We start from the raw sequence: 21,545 nt of genomic DNA on the forward strand, positions 1-21,545 counted from the left end.
AACGGGGTTTTTCCACCCTCTGCGCTGTTAACATTTTTGGTGTGGAGCCGGCCTGTTCTTTGCAGGATGTTTAGCAGCATTTCCTGACTTCTACCCCCTAGGTGCCGGGAGCACCCCCTAGTTTTGGCAACCAAAAGTAGCCCCGAACTTTGTGGAATCTTTTCCCTGGAAAGGAGGAGGCGAGGGCAAGATCTTAAGCTCTCCCCTGGATGGAGAACCGCTGGCCTGCAGCCTGCAGATGCGACCCCCCGTGTCCTGCGTAAAACCTCCTGTCTGCAGTCTGCGGACTTCATGGCGCACAGTGACTCTTGCCGGCTGCTCACCGTGCCTTTCGGCCCCAGCCCAGCTGCTCTCGCTTCGCACGTTGTCTTCCTTCACGGCCTCGGTCCTCACCACCACTCTTCCCCTTATTCCTGTCCTGCTGCAGTTTCGAGATTGTGTGGGGAAGCTTTGGTCTGGAAATTCCTCTCTCGTTTCTTTGCCTCATAAACCCTTGCTCACCCTTGTCAACCCACTTCAGGATGACAGTGCCCCCCTCGGGAACGATGGCCTCGCTGATTTCTTTCTGGAGTCATCTGGTGGCATTTGGTGGTTTACTGAAGTGCCATGTCAGATTATCCACGTTTGAATCCCAGCTCTGCTGTTTGCAAGCTGAGTGAACAAATTCCCCTCTGATAGTCCCATTCTGTGTACAGCAGGAATTTCACAGTTGGTCAGAAATGTGAAAAATCAAGCAACATAATCAATATGGAGGGCTTAGAGCCCCAAATCTGGCATATAATCAAGGCTCTGCCTGCATGGGGGACCCCCTCCCTTCCCTGGCGGCCCCGTGGCTGAGACTGCACTCCCAAAGCAGGGGGTCCGGCTTTGGTCCCCTGTTCTTGTTCAGCCGCTAAGTTGTGTGTGACTGTTTGCGACCCCGTGGACGCCAGGCTTCTCTGTCCTCCACTGTCTCCTGGAGTTTGCTCAAATTCACAGTCTCCTTTCCTTTGTGATGAAGATGGGTGGGGAGGGGGGCTTTCATTTACCGTGCTCTTGTTGAGGGCTTACCCGTGTGAGGCACTGAGCTTGGTGCTGGAGACAGCAGAGAATAGAGCAGGTGGCACCCTGCTTCTGCTTCTGCTTTACATAAAACGTGTAAGTGAAATATATAGGGTGCTGGTGTGACTGGTCAGCGCTAAGCAAGAATGAACGCCGGGCCAAGAGGTCGGCGTGTAAGCTGAGAGTGTCCCGCTTTTGTTTTTATTTTACTTTATTTTACTGGCCTGTCAGCACGTGGGATCTTAGTTTCCTAACTGGAGATCCGGGCTGCGCCCCCCGCGTTGGAGGCGCACAGTCTTAACCGCCGGACCGCCAGGGAGGTCCCCCTGTTGCAGTTCTCAAAAGCGTCGCCTGGATGAAGTCACTGATGATGGGGCAGGTTGCGACTTCCTCCTCGAGGGGAAGAGTGTTTCCAAGCAAAGGAAGACTAAACCCAGGTGCTCTTGTTTGATGGGACTGCTGAAAAGACCGCAAAAGCGAGAGGAGCTCAGTTGGGCTTCTCAGAAAAGGGAACGAGCAAAGAGTGACTGCCTGTGTTTCAGCAGAGTGGCGTCTCTTCCGTATAAGGCCCTCTAGCACCACACTGGGCTTCCCAGGTGCTAGTGGTGAAGAACCCGCCTGCCAGTGCAGGAGACCTGAAAGACGCGGGTTCGATCCCTGGGTCGGGAAGATCCCCTGGAGGAGGGCATGGCAACGCACTCCAGTATTCTTGCCTGGAGAATCCCATGGACAGAGGAGCCTGGTAGGTCCTTGGGGTCACAAAGAGTTGGAGACGACTCAAGTGGCTTAGCATGCACGCACGCAGCATCACAGCAGGTGGTGTCTACAGGGCAATATTTGGAGGAATATTCCAAAGAACTGTCCACTAGATAAGCAGGAGCTGGGTGGAGACTTCAGCATGCAACTTTTCGTTTCTTCCAGCTACTGGGAAGAAATCCATTTCTCTTAGGCCAGCACAGAGTGTGGGAGGAGTCCCCGTGGTTGGACTCTATCTTGAGGAAAGGGGATCAGAATTTGTTCAGACTGATTTTCAGGCAGTGCCGTCCAAAGCAATCACACGCTAGAGCCAGAAGGCACACCACCACCGAGGTAGCCTTCTGTCATTTTCTGCGTTGGTGCAGGAAAGGCAGGCTGGGCTGCCTTCGGCGTCTGCCTGGAGTCTCTGCTGAAAGAAGGATGCTTCACTAAGAGGCGTGGGGGATTGAAGGACTCTCATCAGACGGTGTGCATGTGCCCCCGAAAGGCTAAGACACAAAGGATCCCTTCTCAACAGGCTCTGGAGGTGTCACCTAAACGGGCCACTGTATTCACCCATGAGTGGTGGTCTTGAGATCCTCAGTGACTGCAGTTAGAACCCGCTTCTGTGATAACCTCCAGCTGACTGTCCTGCTGAAACGCCTGCAGGGAGACGGAGCATGGACTCAAGCCACGAATGGCTCGGTTCCCTTCTCGAGTGAGCTCCCCGGGCGTGCACACCAGCTCACGTGCTGGCAGATCCACTTGAAACGCCGAGGGTGTGCACGCGCGTCAGTCGTGTCCTGCTCTTGGCGGCCCAGGGGCTGCAGCCCGCCAGGCTCCTCTGTCTCTGGGGCTTCTCAGGCAAAAATACTGGAGCAGCTTGCCATTTCCTCCTCCAGGGAATCTTCCCGACCCAGGGATCGAACCGGTCTCCTGCCCTGGCAGGCGGGTTCTTCAACCCCGCGCCACTTGGGAAGCCAGAAAGGGAGGAGGATGTCCAAATGTTCACAGGGTGTACGGGTGCTTCTGTCCACTAAGCGTGCAGTAAATTCTCGATAGTTGAACACGTTCACCTTATTGAGTGCCATCGCCCACATCTTTAAAATAAAAAAAAAAAAAACAGTCAGTGCTCTAGTAACACTCTTGACCTGGGCTTCCTTGTGGGAACAGTTCAGGCATCCTGTGTCAATATTTATCTTGACTCTGACAGTCACAAGTATATGGACTTAGGCTGACAAACCAGTTGGCCTAAAAAGAGCAGCATTTTGATGCAGATGAGAATCTTCACTGGGTGCTAAGACAATTTTCTCAAAGGTAATTGGGAAACAGGATATTCACATAATGCCAAAGTATTGCCCAGCGTGGATGCATCTCATAGACGTGATACCGGATTTAAGAATCCAAACATAGAAAGACACGTGTGATATAGTTTGGTTTGCATGTTAATATAAAGTTTTCTAGAAGGAAGAACTAACCATTGGGGATGGAGGTGGGAGTGGTGGTTTCCTCTGGGGTCAGTACTGCTCCGGGAAGCGACGGGGTTGACTGAGATGCTCTGTGTGTCCATCTGAGTGGCGGCTCCCCAGGTGTGTACACGTGTCGAGAGTCACTGGACTGTGGTCTCGAGATTTCTGTTTTTACTGTTTGTGCGGGACCCGTGGGGCCTCGTATTTCGGCTCCTGCGCTTGTTCCACGCCAGCTTCACTAGAGCTGTGGTTTGGGATACAGAGCATGGTGCCATATGCACACACGAAAGAACAAGTGGTTTTTGAAAAGCCGAGTTTTCTTCACCATTTTAAAGCCTGAATAGGAAAGATGAGTTTAGCTCAGACTGTCTTCTTTTGAGTTGACAAGTACTTTATTTTTACATAGGAATTAAGATTTACATTTCTTTTTTTTTCTTTCTTTCAAGATACGGTTTATAACTTGCAGAAACGTCTTTAAATGTTTCCAAACCTGTGCATCTGTAGCTTTACCCATTTGCACATTTATCCAGCCAGTAACATTTATTCATTTACTTTTAATATTTTTTAAGGCGCACACATGGAGGAGTGTACTGCTAGAAAAAAGCAGACATTTCTAGAAGCCAGAAGTTCTAGATTTGAATGTTGCTCTGTCCTTCCATTCTGCCTGAGAAATCATGATTAAGTTTCTGCTCTCGTTCTCACTATTCCTCCTCATATAATGAGTTTAATAATAGTACCAAGGATGCTATACCACTGTGAGAATCCAGTATTGCGCTGTAGCCATTCAGCATTCTGCAGTTGACTGAAGTAGGCGCACCTCCTTGAGAAGTGGATTTGTAACTGGTGAGTAGGATGAGATTCATTTCCTCGTTGGATTAGACGAGTTCTACGTTTATATGATGGTGACACTGTAAGATTTCCTTTGAAAAAATTTTTTAAAAACCAAGTGATTCAACCACTAAATTAAAATTGCTGACCAGTGTTCTAGTGGCTTATTATATATTTGACTAGGAAGTCTAGTCCCCAGCAGTAATATAGTTATACAATGGGGTTTGAGAGAAAAACTCTATGGAAATTCTTGGCCAGAAGGAAATCAAACAGAGAGTGTATTAGCCAACTTTTGCTTTGGCAACAATTCCAAAATCTTAGCAGCTTATAGCAACTCATCCTTATCTTCTGCCCGTATTGTTTGAGGGGTCTGGGTAGTGTGGTGGGTCTGTGGGTGTGTTGAGCATAGCTGGGTTAATTTGACTCAGTTGTAGTCCATCTGTCTGAACATCCAGGAGTAAGGAGGGAAATGAACTCAAGGAGAGAAGAACTGACTTACACATACTTTTAAAGCTCCCATTCTATGAGCCAAAGCAAGTTGCATGACCATATCCAAGCCATTCAGGAAAAAGTCGTGTGGGCACGGAGAGTATGGATGAATTTTGAACAAGTAAGTCAACCCGGAAAGTGAAGGTTAGGAATTCCCCAGGTGGTCCAGGGGTGAAGGTTCCACCTGCCGACGCAGGGGCACGGGCACGCTCCCTGGTCCGGGAAGACGACACCCGCTGCAGGGCAGCTTAGCCCCCGCACCCCAGCTCCTGGGCCCACGCGCCCTCGAGACCCTGCTCGGCAACGAGACCCTGGCGGCCTCCCGCAGCTGCAGAGACCCAGAGCGGCCGGAAATAGATAAAAGAAGACAATGAAAGTTGCCGTGAGGCACAGCGCTTGCCTTTGGTCTGATTTGAAATCCCTCCAGATTCTAAAGAGAGAATCATTTTTGCCAAGTCTTACCTGCACTCCACCTTCCCATCCTCTCTGTTTGTGAACGTACTTTATGTGTCAGGAAAGCTCCGATTTAGGGTCCATTATCTCTTCCCAGAGAAATTTTCAGGGAACCATGATCTTCCATGAGTTCTGAATGAGTCCAAGGATTGACTATTGCCCCGGGGTATATCAAATTAAGCCTGAAGCTAACCCGGGCTTTGAAAGTAAGCAGCCAATTTCTAAAGAAAATCGAGCATTTCAAAGGCCCTCATATTGACTTTTTCAGTAAGCTGTACACATGTCTCTCGTCTCCTTTGGCTCCATTTTGGCCAAAATGGATTAGAATTTAGCTCCATTTCGAGAGAGAAATCTCTGGAATCAGAAGGCTTAAATACACCCAGAAAAGGAAAAGGAAGTTTAGAGATTGAGAGGTCACAGATTAACTGGAAAGAGGAATCAGACAGGTAGCAGTCCAGAAATAAACAGAAGTAATTTTCATTGTCCACCTTGGTCGCTTCTTGCCTTAGCATGAAGATTCTGTAACAGGGTAGGTAAAAATATTTAAACTCTATATACCATTTTCATCACAAAATTTGACTTCTTTTACTTTTCTGCTCAATATCAAGATCCTCTGTTAGTAATGAACATTTGTCTCATCTTAGCTGTCTTTCAGGAACAGTTCTTTTGACTTTTAAATCATAATTCTCACTTGTATTTCAGATCTGGTCATGACGCTTGCAGTGTCTTGCTGTCTTCTTCACTTAGGATGTGCGGTTGTGAAATGGAGAAAACAGGCGAAAGGGAAGCAAGTGGTCCTGCTCAGACGCACGACCTCTGGGATGTGAAGTGGGCACCGGATCTTTCCCGAGGTTCTGTTGGGATCTGTTGTCACGCTGCTGCCAAGCAAAGGAGAGTTCTTCCGCTGACTGTCGACCTTTAGGACCCTTGGTTATCACCTGGACTGTCCAATTTGTGGAAAAGTAGATGCAAGTCAGTTTGTAACAGTGGTGTTAGGTTAGGAGTAATGGATTGATGGTGTTTTTCCTAATTTTTAGTCCTTTTTCATTTATTCATAACTGTTTGTTGTGATGCTTGGATGGCATCACCAACTCACTGGACATGAGTTTGAGTAAACTCCAGGAGTTGGTGATGGACAGGGAGGCCTGCTGTGCCGCAGTCTGTGGGGCTGCAGAGAGTCGGACGCGAGTGAGCGACTGAGCTGAACTGACTTGCTGTCACAGTATTGTTGCAGGGACAAGCCAGTTCGGAGTCCATGTTGGAACTGTTTCTTTGACTTGCTTTTCGTTGCTTTTGTTATTATAATCATGCACCATGGCCTGTCTCACAGAATTCTGTCCCTCTGTCTGACCCTTAAACTAAAATGCCTTTGTTCAGAACCTTGTCCTCTTGTGGATGGCAGGAAGAAAGAAAGTAGCACATCCTCTGCCTGAGGCTTGCCATTCTAGGAGGCATTTGTGAGATTAATGGCCTTTTCACTCTGCTCCCTATCTCTCCCATCTCAGATCTATGAAAGAACCTGGCATCCAGACCCTGGTAAGATGGCTGTTTCGAGACATTAGTCTGCCCTCTTCTCGGTCAGCCAGCTCTCTCCTTGCCTCAACTCCTAGTCTCCAATGCATTGGTCTGACATGGGACTAGAAGCGTGAGCTTGCACTTGGTAATAGTATCACCTTTACTCCCATTTACTTAATATTTTGCTTGAAATCAGATCACTTCTTCGTTTAAATAAATTCACTGTAAGAGAACATTTCCTTACTACCATCAACAGAAACTAGTATTGCTTGCCATGAACAGTAGATAGCATTTAAAAAGAAGTACAAGGGGAAGAAAATAATATTTTTAAGGCTGAATAATACCCTCCTGTAGGCGTGTCCCACCCACTCCAGTGTTCTTGCCTGGAGAAGCCCAGGGACGGGGGAGCCTGGTGGGCTGCCGTCTGTGGGGTCGCACAGAGTCGGACACGACTGAAGCGACGCAGCAGCAGCAGCGGGCATGTCCCACCCACTCCAGTGTTCCTGCCTGGAGAATCCCAGGGACGGGGGAGCCTGGTGGGCTGCTGTCCATGGGGTCACACAGAGCCAGACGGGACTGAAGCGACCCAGCAGCAGCAGCAGCGGCGGGCGTGTCCCGCAGCGTCTCTGCTCGTCCACCAGTGGACAGTTAGGTTGCTTCTGTGTCTCGACTGTTGTAAATAAACTAAAAGCAGGAGTGAGAACACCCGCTTCGAGGTACTGTTTTCATCTCCTTTGAATATACATCCCCAGAGTGGGACTGTTGGACCACATGGTACTTCTGGTTTTAATTTTTTGAAGAGCCTTCATGTATTTTTTATAGCAGCTGCATCGCCTTACATTCTCACTAACAATGCACAGAATTTCCATATCTTATCCCTAGTTAACAGAACAGCGCTTGACACAGAGCAAATTTTAAAAATGAATGAGTGAATGAATGAGTAAGTGGAGAGTAGATATTCTGATGGACGAAGGGATGCAAGGAAGAGTCTTGAGACGGGAATGTGACTCTCCTGCAATTGTGTGTGAGTGGTTCTCCTTGATGTTAGTTCTTCTCAGGTGGTTCAGTGGTAAAGAATCTGCCCGCCAATGCAGGAGATGCTGGTTTCATACCTGGTTTAGGAGGATCCCCTGGAGGAGAAAATTGCAACTCACTCCAGTATCCGTGCCAGGAGAATCCCATGGACAGAGGAGCCTGGTGGGCTACAGTCTATGGGATTGCAAAGAGTCAGACATGACTGAGCATACACTTCTTGATGTTGTTACACTTTGAAGAACTTTTTACATTTTATCTGGTGAATCTCTATACAAAGACAGCACTGTAAAGTTTCAGTTCAGTTCAGTCACACAGTCGTGTCTGACTCTTTGCAACCCCTCGGACTGCAGCACACCAGGCCTCCCTGTCCACCACCAACTCCAGGAGCTTGCTCAAACTCATGTCCATTGAGTCAGTGATGCCATCCAACCATCTCATCCTCCGTTGTCCCCTTCTCCTCCTGCCTTCAGGAGGATTTTTCCCAGCATCAGGGTCTTTTCAAATGAGTCAGTTCTTTGCATTACGTGGCCAAAGTATTGGAGCTTCAGCTTCAGCATCAGTCCTTCCAGTGAATATTCAGGACTGATCTCCTTTAGAGTGGACTTGTTGGATCTCCTTGCAGTCCAAGGGACTCTCAAGTCTTCTCCAACACCACAGTTGAACACCACAGTTCAAAAGCATCAATTCTTTGGCACTCAGCCTTATTTATGGTCCAACTGTCACATCCATACATGACCACTGGAAAAACCATAGCTTTGACTAGATGGACCTTTGTCGGCAAAGGAATGTCTCTGCTTTTTAATATGCTGTCTAGGTAGGTCATAACTTTTCTCCTAAGGAGCAAGTGTCTTTTAATTTCATGGCTGTAGTCACCATCTGTAGTGATTTGGGAGCCCCCCAAAATAAAGTCTCTCACTGTTTCCACTGTTTCCCCATCTATTTGCCAAGAAATGATGGGACAGGATGCCATGATCTTAGTTGTTTGAATGTTGAGTTTTAAGCCAACTTTTTCACTCTCCCCTTTTCACGTCCATTAAGAGGCTCTTTAGTTCTTCTTCACTTTCTGCCTAAGAGTGGTGTCATCTGCATATCTGAGGTGGTTGATATTTCTCCCGGCACTCTTGATTCCAGCTTGGGCTTCATCCAGCGCGCTAGCGGGCACCTGCCGGGCAGCACCGGGAGCCCAGCTGGGTGCTCTGGCCTGGGAGCTGCAGTCGGGGGTAGGGGAGACTCCCGAGGGAGGGCTAAGTGCATGCACACAATTTATTCACTCTGTAAAACAGTCACACTCCAACTGAAAAGGTGTATATATGAAGCAAGCACCTACCTCTGTGAAGCCCTGCGGCTGTGCCACCTGTTAGCCTCAGAGAAATCTGACAAGGGGAGAGAATGTGTTAACCTCCGTGCTAGGGCTTTGAGGACGACACTGAAATAACTCATCCCGGACGCACTCTTCTTCCGGGCAAGCCCCCTTTGTGTTCCCCGGGGACGGGCCTTCTCCCTTCTGCTCGGTGTGCTGGTGTCAATGGGGAGCTTTCTTTCTGTCCTCTAGCTCACTGTGGTTCATTTTTCAGGTTACAGAACTCAACAACGTGAAGAGCGTAGCTCGGCTGCCAAAAAGCACCAAGAAGCACGCCGTCGGGATTCATTTCAGTGATGACACCTCCAAGACCTTCGCTTGCGAATCAGGTCTGTCGGCGGGCGGGGGCCCTGGCTCTTTGCTCCCCAGCAGGCGCCGGGCAGCCGCGCTCATCTTTGTCATCTCCGCAGATCTTGAGGCTGATGAGTGGTGCAAAGTCCTCCAGATGGAGTGTGTGGGGACGCGGGTCAATGACATCAGCCTCGGAGAGCCTGACTTACTGGCCACTGGAGTTGAGAGAGAGCAGAGTGGTACGTAAAGAAAATCCTCTCCTCTTTTCTTAAACTGTTTCTTCCCCCATGTAATGAAACATAAGACATCTTGATGTAAAACTTATGAAGTTATAACAGTGCATAAAGGAAAAAGTAAAAATTCATTCATTTCACCTAAACCTCGGTTAGAGTTTCCGCGTGTTTCTCAAGATGTGTGTGGTGACTCACAGGACGGCACCTACACTGACCGCGTCAGCTGGAAGCCAGGAGAAACCTGCCGTGCTTCTCTATCAGTTTCTTTGGAAGATGCATCAGATCATTTAGTTTTCCCAGCACACTCTGATATAAGTCCTGTCACCTCCCATTTGCAGATGAGGAGAATGAAGCTTAAAAGAGCTAAAGATCTGGCGTCAGGTCCAGTAACTAGGGCTTGATTCTAGACCCGTACTCCTGGGCCTGTGTTTATGGGGTACACGTTTTACAGTGCAGTGGGTTTTTGTCTTCCTTTCCTTCCACTTTAAATTTTTATTGAATGCTTTCCAGTGTTTTTAATAGAATCCAGACTTCCTGAATTTTTCATCAAGAGTAAACCCACCTAAAATCTGTGATTTTTTTTTTTTTTAAACTGAAACACTTGAGCCAACTCTTTGAGCTCAACACTCAACCTGGGAGTATATCATGATAAATAATAATGACCAAAATGTTCATGAACACTTCAGTGAAACTCACTATTGATTTGCAGTATGAATTTGGAGGCGAGGAATCATTTCTTTGTCTCCAAATGTCTTGTGATAGGATAGATTGACCCCTAGAGTTCCTCACTAGCCTGCTGACTTGATCTGTGAGGATATATCACAGCCAAAGAGGCTGAGGGTCACCTGGCTTGATCATGACCATGGCCGAGGTGGGATTGTGCTGACCCCTTCTGTGGATTCACAGTCCAATTGTTAGTGAGAAAAATGCCCTCCCCCCCAATCGGAACTGTGTCTTCATGACGCGTTTACAGTTGGCAGCTCTTTGAGATGCACCATGTCTGCCATAATCCGCCTCCAGGGAAGTGTTATTGATAAAGTCTGAGGCGAGCTGGCTGATTCAGAGCAGCCTCTTTGCAGACTGGGAAACTGAGCTGCAGAGAGGTGAAGTCATTAACCAAGGTCACACAAACATGCCCCAGGCTTCTCCCTCCGGAGTCCACTAACTCCAAATGCTCTTGCAACCAAACATACAGAGAAAACGCGGCAGGCACTGGTTATTTGTTTAGAGTGCCCAGAGCAGCCCTTGCCTTGCACAGTTTATATCCGCAAAGCTATATTCAGAGAGTGCCCCAAACTGAGTTCACGAATTGCCTGTCCCTAGGGCTTGGGCTTCCCTGGCGACTCAGATGGTAAAGAATCCATCTGCAGTTCAGGAGACCTGTGTTTGATCCCTGGGTCAGGAAGATCCTCTGGAGAAGGGAATGGCAACCCACTCCAGTATTCTTGCCTGGAAAATCCCAAGGACAGAGGAGCCTGGCGGGCCGCAGTCCACGGGGTCGCAGAGTCGGACATGTCTGAGCGGCTAAGCATGTTAGGACTTGCCCTTCGGTACCAATTTTCTGAGCCTCAGTTTCCTGTTCTGTCAAATAGGAATAAGAATACCTCTGGTATATAACTACTAGGGTTTATAACAAAACTCAGCTCTGTCTTTTGAGGAATTTTGCAAGATTAACTGTATGACTTAAAATTATTGTAATTAAAGTGGTCACTCTACCAATGTTACTGTTATTCTTGGACAAGGTAATCACGGAACTTCCAAGTGAGTGGGTTGGGAAAGATCTCTGTTACGGTTTTTGTTTAGTCCCTAAGTGATGTTCGACTCTGCGATCCCATGGACTCTTATTTTCTGCTTATTGATGACAGTCTTTCTTATTTCAGAGCTCTCCAGGTAGAAATTTACTCCATTAGAGTTTACTTTTAAAATAATAGTTGCTAGAAAGCAGCAAACGTCTGCTTATTGGGAGTTTAAAATAACTTAGAAAATTTGCAGCATAGATGCTTGAATACATTTGTAAACAATCTTGACACTCTTGTTTCTTAAACTTAAGTCTATGAAAATTCTGTTGACTTTTTATTAATTTGGAATACCAGTGATATTATTAGTGTCTACTATCTCCTCAGATGCAGGCAGTCTATTGTAATGACAAATAGATTAAAAAGTATTTGCTGTAGTAATAATACTTTTGTTCATATTTCATTCAAAATTTAGACTCTATAACTTCCTGAATTAATGAATTTTGTAGAAATGTAAGAGAAATACCATGACTGTATCTGTGGGGATGAAAATTCAGTTGTAGTAATAAGCCAAGTAGTTTATTCAGAGTAATCATGGTGAAATTTTAAGTCACACAAATAAGCAAATGAATAGCTCTTTCCAGTATTTGGCTAACGAGAGCTCTTTGTTAAAATGAGTCCAAATACATTGGAATTTTTCCAAACTGTTGGTCAGTTAAGTGCATAGCATTAGTTTTATTTAAATAATTTGAGGTAGAATAGTGTTATGAAAATTATAAATTGATTAATATAACTTTAATATCAATAAACCATGCAACAATGATTTTGCACCTGCATCTTTTGTGAACACAAAAGTGTGGGTGTAATTAACAAGTACTTGGCAGGAAAAAAATTGTTTTTAATGGTTTCATTGTTAGAGTCTCTTACTGGGATGCAAAATTTTCATCATGCAAGCTAAAATATTCTAAAAATGATCTTTGCTCATGTAAAGAGTGTTGCATGTACAGTGACCAGCAGACTGTATCTTTCTTACGTTATTTAATGTAGTCTTCATTTAGAAAAGCATTTTCTGGAAGTGTTGATTTATGAGAAAGGTTTATCTTCCTGAATGTTCAACCAGAACCTAGAATAAGAGCTTGAATTGTTTTGAAATGCCTCTTTGTTCCTGCAGTGTCTGTGATGTGTTATTCCTGGGGATTTTAGACTAACCTTTTGTTTTTCTCCCAGAGAGATTCAGTGTGTATTTGATGCCATCTCCTAACTTAGATGTACATGGCGAATGTGCCTTGCAGATCACATATGAGCACATCTGTCTTTGGGACGCCCAGAATCCCAGAGTCAAACTCATCTCTTGGCCGCTAAGCGCGCTGCGGCGGTATGGGCGAGATGCTTCCTGGTTCACTTTTGAGGCAGGGAGGTGAGTTCCATGACTGTTTTTCTACGTTTTTTCCCGAAGTTCACGTCATGTGAGGCCTGGGTTTTCCTGTGAGATCCAGCACACAGCACACGGGGGAGACGCCTGGGCCTGTGACTGCGACGCTGTGAATGGCGTGGTGGCGGTTTAGTCGCTCAGTCGTGTCCGCCTCTGTGACCCCACGGACTGTAGCCCACCAGACTCCTCTGTCCATGGGATTCTCCAGGCAAGAGCACTGGGCTGGGTTGCCTTTTCCTCCTCCAGGGGGCCTTCTGGACCCAGGGACTGAACTCGTGTCTCCGCATCGCAGGCAGATTCTTTACCAACTAAACCATCGTTCGTGTGTTCAGCACGGCTTTGTTTTCCAGGGAGGGGGCTAATGTTTCATGAACGTGATGTGAAACTTTCATTACACGGTTTGAGCCCATACCACAGGCTGACGTTAAAGTAGGTACCAGTGGTACAATTGTACTCTTCCTGGGTCATGCTGGACAGAGGCCAACTTCCTGGTTTTCGGAAAACCTCTATTTTGATGTGTGTGTTTCCTCCCTGAGCTAGCTGTGGTAGATTGTCAACGTGAGGGGCTGCTGACACTTCTCCAGTTGCACTGTTAAGTTTAATCTATTTTTCTCACATAGTAATGAATGACACTGATATTAAGAAGAGACTGATTTCACAACTTGCTTACTGTAATAGCTAATAAGCACTTTTGAGGCTTTTCCTGTTTCCTTTTCAAAGTTAATTTTCGAGAGAGAAGGGGGTGCAGTAATATGGGGTTGATCATTAGCTGCAAAACATTAGTCTAATCAGCATCTTATTGTCACCCCTCTTTCCTCAGGATGTAGGCTCTTTTTTGGAAACACTGAGATTAAATGTTATGTTTTAGAATTTTAAATGACTCAGTTCAGTTCAGTTCAGGCGCTCAGTCGTGTCCGACTCTTTGCGACCCCAAGAACCGCAGCACGCCAGACCTGCCTGTCCATCACCAACTCCTGGAGTCCACCCAAACCCATGTCCATCGAGTCGATGACGCCATCCAGCCATCTCCTCCTCTGTCGTCCCCTTCTCCTCCTGCCCTCAGTCTTTCTTTCTAAATTTTAAGAAATCCAAGTTCTTCTGTATATGGCCTGATTTTAAAGTTGAAAAAAATGAACTCGTGACTTTAAAAGGTTTTTGTTTTTGGTTTATAAAGTGGACAGTTCTCCCCTCACAGGAGCATGGCACTTCACATAATAAGAATAATGACATGACTTCTAAACACCTAAAGGCCTGCTCCATGTGAATACGCCACAGTAATGCTCCACTCACACTAATCTGCTCACCTCAGCATAAACATAGCCCAGTTATTTAAAATTCGCTTTTCAGGTACATGATCGAATCAGCGCTCTTACAATTGTCCTAGAAAGTGTTTAAAGCCTTCTCACCCATGCACCTCTTCTCTGGTCTGTTTATATTTTAGGAACCTGGAAATGGAAATGGTATAAACACATCAGTGAGTTGCTCAGAGACACAGCATTTCTTGCAGTAGCAAGTAAAACTTTAATCTGTAGAGCAGTGTCCTTAAGTCAGAATTACTTGTTTATTACCCTTATGGGAAAATCTTGATAGAAAATTAAGAATTTGTTTGGGAAGATGGGTATTTCTCCCTGTGTCGGTGTCAGAAATCATTTTTTATCGTTTTTAATATTTTCGGCCATGCCTCGTGACTTGTGGGATCTTAGTTCCCCAACCAGGGATTGAACCCTGCCCCCTGCAGTTGAAGTGAAGGATCTAACCACTGGACCACCAGGATTCCCTCCAAAAGCATTTATGTATAAACTGTGACCAGTGAAATTGGGTATGGAAGGTGTTTTGTCAGGGAAAGCAGGCTTCTCTGCTGGCTGTGCACCTCACATCACCCCCCCTCGTATTCCATGCTGGCCTGCTGGAGAGCCCTGCATCGAACAGCATGTGAAGGGCCCATTTTCTGTCAGTCAGTCAGCCAGTTCAGGCGCTCAGTCGTGTCCGACGCTTTGTGACCCCATGAATCGCAGCACACCAGGCCTCCCTGTCCATCACCAACTCCCAGAGTTCACTCACACTCATGTCCATCGAGTCGGTGATGCCATCCAGCCATCTCATCCTCGGTCGTCCCCTTCTCCTCCTGCCCCCAATCCCTCCCACCATCAGAGTCTTTTCCAGTGAAGGAGACTCTCCTTTTCAACTCTTCGCATGCGGTGGCCAAAGTGCTGGAGTTTCAGCTTCAGAGCATGTTGGGCACCTACTGACCCGGGAGTTCCCCTTTCAGTGTCCTATCATTTCGCCTTTTCATACTGTTCATCGGGTTCTCAAGGCAAGAATGCTGAAGTGGCTTGCCATTCCCTTCTCCAGTTGGGCAGCATTTATTCCAGAATTCATATTTTTCCATTTTTCCTTTCTACACCCTGTTTATAGGAAACAGTAATAGGAAAAGGGGATTTGTGACATTTTGTGGTCATTTCCAAAAGCCTGAAAACTGAACCTTTGTAGTATCTCATGACTGTGAAACTTTTTTCAAATTATCTGAGTCTTCCAGGTTTTTTAATGTTCTCCTAGCTTTTGCAAAAGTAGAACTTCATGTTGACATCTAGCGGAACTGCTAGGGAACTAGATTATTTTAAAGCCTTTGATATTTCTCCCAAGTGAGGTAGGTTGGAAGCCACAGAGTTGTTTAAGCAGGGTGTGTGTGTGTTTGTGTGTGTGTGTGTGATTATGTAAGCATGCAGGGAGGTGTGTGTGTATGTGTGCTATTACACCCCTGCTTACACACGTGCAAGGGTGTGTGTGTGTGTTATTTTGTAAGCATGCAGGGGTCTGTATGTGAGTGTTATTGTATAAGCATGCAGGTGTGTGTGTGTGTGTGTGTGTGTGTTACTGTGTAAGCATGCAGCTGTGTGTTTGTGTCATTGTGTAAGCATGCAGGGGTGTGTGTGTGTGTGTGTTGTTATGTATGTGTTATTGTATATATGTGTGTTGTGTTATTGTGCATGTGTTGTTATTGTGTTATTGTGTGTGTGTTGTGTAAGCATGCAGGGGTGTATGTGTTGTTGTATTATTGTGTGTGTGTTATTGTGTTATTGTGTGTGTTACTGTGTTATTGTGCATGTGTTGTTATTGTGTTATTGTGTGTGTATGTTATTGTGTGTTATTGTTCATGTTATTGTGTTATTGTGTGTGTTATTGTGTGTATGGTAGTGTGTGACTGTGTGTGTGTGATTGTGTGTTTTGTGTTATTGTGTGTATGGTAGTGTGATTGTGTATGTTATTGTGTGTTATTGTGTGTGTTATTGTGTGTTATTGTGTGTATGGTAGTGTGATTGTGTATGTTATTGTGTGTTATTGTTTATGTTATTGTGTGTGTTGTGTTATTGTGTGTTATTGTGCATGTGTAGTTATTGTGTCATTGTGTGTATATTATTGTGTGTTGTTTATGTTGTTGTTATTGTGTGTGTTATTGTGTATGGTAGTGTGTGATTGTGTGTGATTGTGTGTGTGTTATTGTGTTGTTATTGTGTGTATGGCAGTGTGTGATTGTGTATGTTATTGTGTGTTATTGTTTGTGTTATTGTGTTATTGTGTGTGTTATTGTGTGTGTGTTGTTATTGTGTGTATGGTAGTGTGTGATTGTGTGTGTGTGATTGCGTGTGTGTTGTTGTGTAAGCGTGCTCACATTTTGTAAGTAACAGGGCAGAGGTGGCCGATGTGGATGTGGGAAGAGAGCACGGAGCCTGAGGGCAGGGAGCGGCGGAGGGAAGAGGACACGTGAGGACGTGAGCGTCAGAAGTGTCCCGGATTTCTCTGGCCACAGCCGTCACCATTGACTCGGCACGAACGCGCTTTTGCTCATGGCTCTCGTCTCTCTGTGCTCTGTCCTCTGGGGTGTTTCGTGCAAGAACTCCAGGGGTTAGACGCTGTAACAGCTACAGCTCACCCCCACGGGGCTGCGCCTCAGATGTTGTAGGGACCTGGGATACATGTGGAGTTTGAACAGATTCTTGTTCAGTGGCCGTGCTCTGTGGGGCTGTGCAAACTAGAGGCCGGATGGACCATCAGAAGGCCAGGTGCTAGGACTGTGCTCTCAGGACCTGGCCCCTTTCTCAGACAGCGTGCTGTGTGCATAAGGGGCCCTGGTTTGGGGGTCAGAGAAACCCTCGGGTCTGATCTCTATTCTTTTTCTTTAAACACTAAGTGGGAGCTATTGATTTATTTACATGTATTTTTTTACTTAAAAGTCACAGCCGTTTATTAGGTCAGAAGTCGAGACACAGCATGGCTCAGCTGGCTCTTTGCTCTATGATTCACAAAAGCAAGATTTTTCTCCAGTTCTGGGGATAAACCTGCTTTGAGCCTCATTCAGGCTGTGGGCTGAGTTCAGCTCCACGTGGCTGCAGGACGGAGTTCCCTGTCTTGTCAGCCGTCTGCACCTTCTGGAGGCTGCCCACACTCTTTGGTTCATAGTCCCCTTCCTCCGTCTGAGAGCCAGCAACGGAGTCTGATCTCTGTTTTTTATCAGCTGTGGACTGTGGACAAAGTGTTCAACTTCCCTTTATGTTTATCTAAGTATTAACTTCCTTCTGGGGTGGTTGTAGGTGAAAGCAGTGAAGCATATGGGGGGCCCAGAAGGCACTGGGCTTCTATTAAATAGTGTCTTTGAGATTTTGTTACAATAAGTTTTGGAGCAGGACTGGGTTTGCAGGATCCAGACAGTATTAAACGCAAGGTGATATTACCATTTTATATTCTGCCTGAAACTCAAATTAGATGGACTTTTATAGTCACCATCAAGATGCTCAGGATAATAAAATCATTCATGTTCCCCCAAGTGTGAAGATTTCATACCTGCCTTTTGCTTTGTTAGTGAAGATAATTTTTTCCCTTGGCTATTTTTGGATGTGTTCAAAACAAGGCAGTTTCATATTAACTAAGATAATTTCCTCCTTGTCTCACATTGATAGGTGAACAGGAGTTAAGTCTCCCCAGGCAGGTGGTTTTCACATATCCAGCATGCGTCTGAAAAGCACAGCATTCCCCTCTAGGACACAGGCAATCTTCCCAAAGACCTCAGGCAGAATTCTGCTCCGTCTGGACAGAACCTGTGTTCGAGTTGAAACTAAGTGTTATTTCTGTTGGATGGCGCATTTTGAGGCACCAAGATTGACAGTGGGGTGTGTGTAATAAGCTAGGCTGGGAGTCGGAGGAAATGAAATGAGAGTTAATCTGATACTGGTTGTGGGACCTTGAACGAATGAGCTAACTCTGCGCTTCCATCAGCCACCTGTGAAATGAGTGTAATATTCTGTCTCTCACGAGATGACTGTGAAGATTAACGAAGGTGCATAGATAAACGCCTGTGTAACGCCTGGCAGGTACTCGGCAGTTGTGTCAACCCTAAGGGATGCAAAGAGAAGAGAGAGCCATTGGCCCTCAGAGCCAGTCAGGTGGTGCGGCTGGCTTCAGGCTTGGGCTGACCCAGAGGCCAGCTGAGGACCCTAGGTTGTATCTCGTAGTCCCGCTCCTTCTAGATGGCGTCACCCTGACGCTGCGCGGGTCCTCCAGGAGCCTTGAGATCTTCTCACCCCATCAGCCGACAGAAGAGAAGTGGATTCTTATCAGGTGTTGACTCCGTGTCCGGAACTGCTTTGAGGACTTTGTGGAGGCAGGCAGGGTACGGCTTTCTCACAAGGCCGGAAGGGGGTACTGACGCTGTCGGAAGACCCGCGAAGTTTAAAAAAAAAGGAACAAAATCTGTCCAACAGAGGATTTAATTATTGCTCAAAGCAACGAAAGAAAGGCAGCTATTTGACTGTAATCAGCAACATCACTCATAATGGTGCTGAGATACAGGACAGGGGTTCTCAACCAGGGGCTGATTTTGCCCTCAAAGGACACTCCATCCCTTGGCAGCGTCTGGAGGCATTTTTAGTTGTCACAGCGTAACCCGTAGAGAACAACCCCCGGCAACAAAGAACTGTCAGGTCCATGTTCTAGCAGGCATGTCAGCCACTGAAACGATTAGTGATATTTATTGGGCCCTTACTGTAAGGAAGGGGCTTCCCTGTGGCTCAAATGGTTAACAGTCTGCCTGCAATGTGGGAGACCTGGGTTCTATCCCTGGCTTGGGAAGATCCCCTGGAGAAGGAAATGGCAACCCACGCCAGTATTCTTGCCGGGAGATTTCCATAGACAGAGGAGCCTGGCAGGCTACAGTCCATGGGGTCACAAAGAGTCGGACACGACTGAGCGACTAACACGTTCTGTTAACTACTGTGAGAAAGTTGTTATATTAAACATATTATACTCACTATCTCATATAAGTCATTTGCTGGTCATATAAACCAGGGGATATTATTATTCGCATCCTAAGGGGAAGCTTGGGCATCTGTGCAACTGACCCAAAGGCACACCAGAGCAGTGAGTGAAAGGTGGATTCAGAAACACACGCAGGCCGTCCTGCTCCCCAACCCTAAGGTTCCCAGGGAGGCTACGTGTTGCAGCTCTACCAGGTTAGCCTAGCTCTTTCTCTTAAGTAGTTATGTAAAATTCATTTTGAATCAGAGGATAATTGCTTCACCTTGCTGAGCTGGTTTCTGCTATACATCAGCGTGACTCAGTCTCGAGTTACGTATGTGCCCTCTAGCCTGGTTCTTGGACTTCCCGGTGGCTCAGAGAGCAGAGGACCTGCCTGCAGCGCAGAAGGCCTGGGTCAGTCTGTGGGTCCCGAAGACCCCCTGGAGAAGGGAACGGGTGCAGCAGTGTTCTTGCCTGGAAAATCCCATGGACAGGGGAGCCTGGTGGGCTGCAGTCTGTGGGGCTGCAGAGTCGGATGGGACTGAGCGACTAACACTTTCACAGCCTAGTTCTTGATGAACTCTCAGAGCTAAGGGAGAGAAGGCACACTGCATAGCCAGCACGCGTTCATAAATTATCTTAGTTTAATTCCGGAACCTCCTGTTTGTCCTTTTGGTTCTGAGTGAAGCACTTACAGTCAGGATCGTCCATCTCTCCTGCGCGGCAGTATCATGACCAAAGGTTGTTAAGAGTCTGTTAGATTCCGTTTATCCCTCTCTTTCCCAATGTAGGCAAATCTAACCATTCCTCTGTGGTTTCTTCTTTTTTTTTTTTTTTTAAGAAATCCAGAGTTGATATATAATCTGTAGTCTATAGTAAAGTGCAATTGCATAATTAATTGCTACTCATTGCCCCCAGAGATGACGAACAATTAGCTTATGGGGAGGGTGGGAGGCAGGGGAAGGGACACACTGCTTATTTTATTTCTGAGTATTTTCTAGTCTTCTATTTGTTTCTTTCCCCTTGGAAGCCCTGAAACATCAGTGAAGCAGATCAGACTGGCAGGGTCTCAGATTTTTTACGGGGAGATCCAATTGACATGAAGTTGTAACTGCAGTCATGTCCCCACGGAACTGTTCTTCAAACTTTACTGTCTGAAGCGTGGTGCCAGGTGCCCAGTCGGTTTCCCTGTGAATTTCACAGCTGGCTGCCCAGTTCCCACGTGTCAGCGTCAGGCCCCGTCCCACCTCCTGACTGATTTAAATGGATGCCCTGGGTTCAGTGCCTGCAAGGATTGGAGGAGATCAGGTGATGTGTGGTGGGACACCATGGATGACTACCACCCCTGGGCCCCTCTCTCTACCAGCCGAGGAACGTCTCGCTTGTGCTGTTGATATCGTTTTAAGAGAAACTTTGAAGTATGCCAAGAATATGTGAAAATTGACATTGCATAGGCCCATTCTTTTCCTTAAATGGAGTGCACAAATTGGTGAAAAAGGCTTTTTTTGGATGTAAAGGCATCTGAACAGTCTTGGAAAAGAAGTCATCTGTGTCTTCTGTATATCACTCTGAAAACAATACTAATTGGTAAAACAGTCTGTTTTAAGAGACTATTTAACGTTTCATTGACGAAGAAAATTTTATCTTCCTCTAATTGATGAGTTTAAGGTAAAAAAAAAGGCCGTTATTCCATGTATATTGCAGAAGCACCACCACGATAAGGTTGTTAGCATGGCCGTCACCCAGCGAAGAGTGTGCGCTCGGGGTCTGGCTGCTTGCCGTTCAGAAGCCAGCAAACAGGCCAGGCTGGTGGAAAGGAAAGGCTGCTGTATTTCAGACGCCAGCAGCTGTGGGGGGCGGTGAGGGTGCTGGACGCCTGTCCAGCCCCTGCTGACAAGCAGGGTGAGAGCTTTGGCAGAGCTGGCGGGGGCGTGCCGCGCGGTGCGGGCACCTTCTTGTTGGCTGTCGGTGGTCTGACCAGCAGCGTCTTGGCTGTTTACCAGTTCATCTCCGGTTCCAGGGTCCGTTTGCTCCCGTTTATTTGTGGCCAGTTCTCTGCTGTGGTCCCTCCTGTCCTGGGCACAGTGCGGTCATCAAGAAGATTCCCCCTGGGGTTTTGGGATCTGTAATACAGCTCACAGGATGTGGCTCGGGATATCATCCGCGGCCCTGCAGGAAGAGCTAGAGGTCCTTGGCGATGCTCAATGACTGCACTATTACCAGTTACCCTCCTTTCACTGGTTTCCTTTGTTTCGGCATTTCTCGCTTTTCTGATTAAACGTATTCTTTGACTGAGGTTTCCCACAGACCGAAGGCAGGCAGAGGGCATGGCTGGAGGTTGGGGGCAGGGACCATACGGTCCTGCTCCATTTCAGCCTCACATAATTCCCCTTTTTGTGGTGAGAACACTTAAGATCTGCTGTCTTCCAGGTATGCAATACAGTATTTCCGATGATGGTCCCCACGCTGTACATTAGATCTCCAGATTTTACCTTCCAGCTGGAAGTCTATAGCCTTAGACCGACATCCCCTGTTTTCCTCTGCCCCAGCCCCTGGTAACCGCCCTTCTATTCGCGGTGTCTGTGGGTTTGGCGTTTTAAGATTCCACGTGTCAGTGAGGTCACGCAGCATTTGTCTCTC

At 46.7% G+C, this 21,545-nt stretch overlaps 1 protein-coding gene across 6 annotated transcripts in view; it reads left to right on the forward strand.

Moving 5' to 3' along the window:
* The window catches only part of DOK5 (docking protein 5), a 146,371-nt gene that overhangs the window by 76,595 nt on the left and 48,231 nt on the right, over positions 1-21,545 (forward strand). For 5 of the 6 annotated variants that reach the window (XR_011248049.1, XM_069547062.1, XM_069547064.1 and 2 more), the window contains 3 exons: positions 9,140-9,254; positions 9,336-9,455; positions 12,413-12,602. Coding sequence is in view for 5 of the 6 variants with exons in the window: in XM_069547062.1 (XP_069403163.1) it covers positions 9,140-9,254; positions 9,336-9,455; positions 12,413-12,602 (425 nt within the window). In the remaining variant the exon portion in view is untranslated. Of the gene's footprint in view, positions 1-5,962; positions 5,988-9,139; positions 9,255-9,335; positions 9,456-12,412; positions 12,603-21,545 lie in introns of those variants that run through there. The other variant, XM_069547066.1, reaches the window with a different exon arrangement.

The sequence above is a fragment of the Ovis canadensis genome, chromosome 13, assembly GCF_042477335.2.
Source record: "Ovis canadensis isolate MfBH-ARS-UI-01 breed Bighorn chromosome 13, ARS-UI_OviCan_v2, whole genome shotgun sequence".
Classification (NCBI taxonomy): Eukaryota; Metazoa; Chordata; class Mammalia; order Artiodactyla; family Bovidae; genus Ovis; species Ovis canadensis.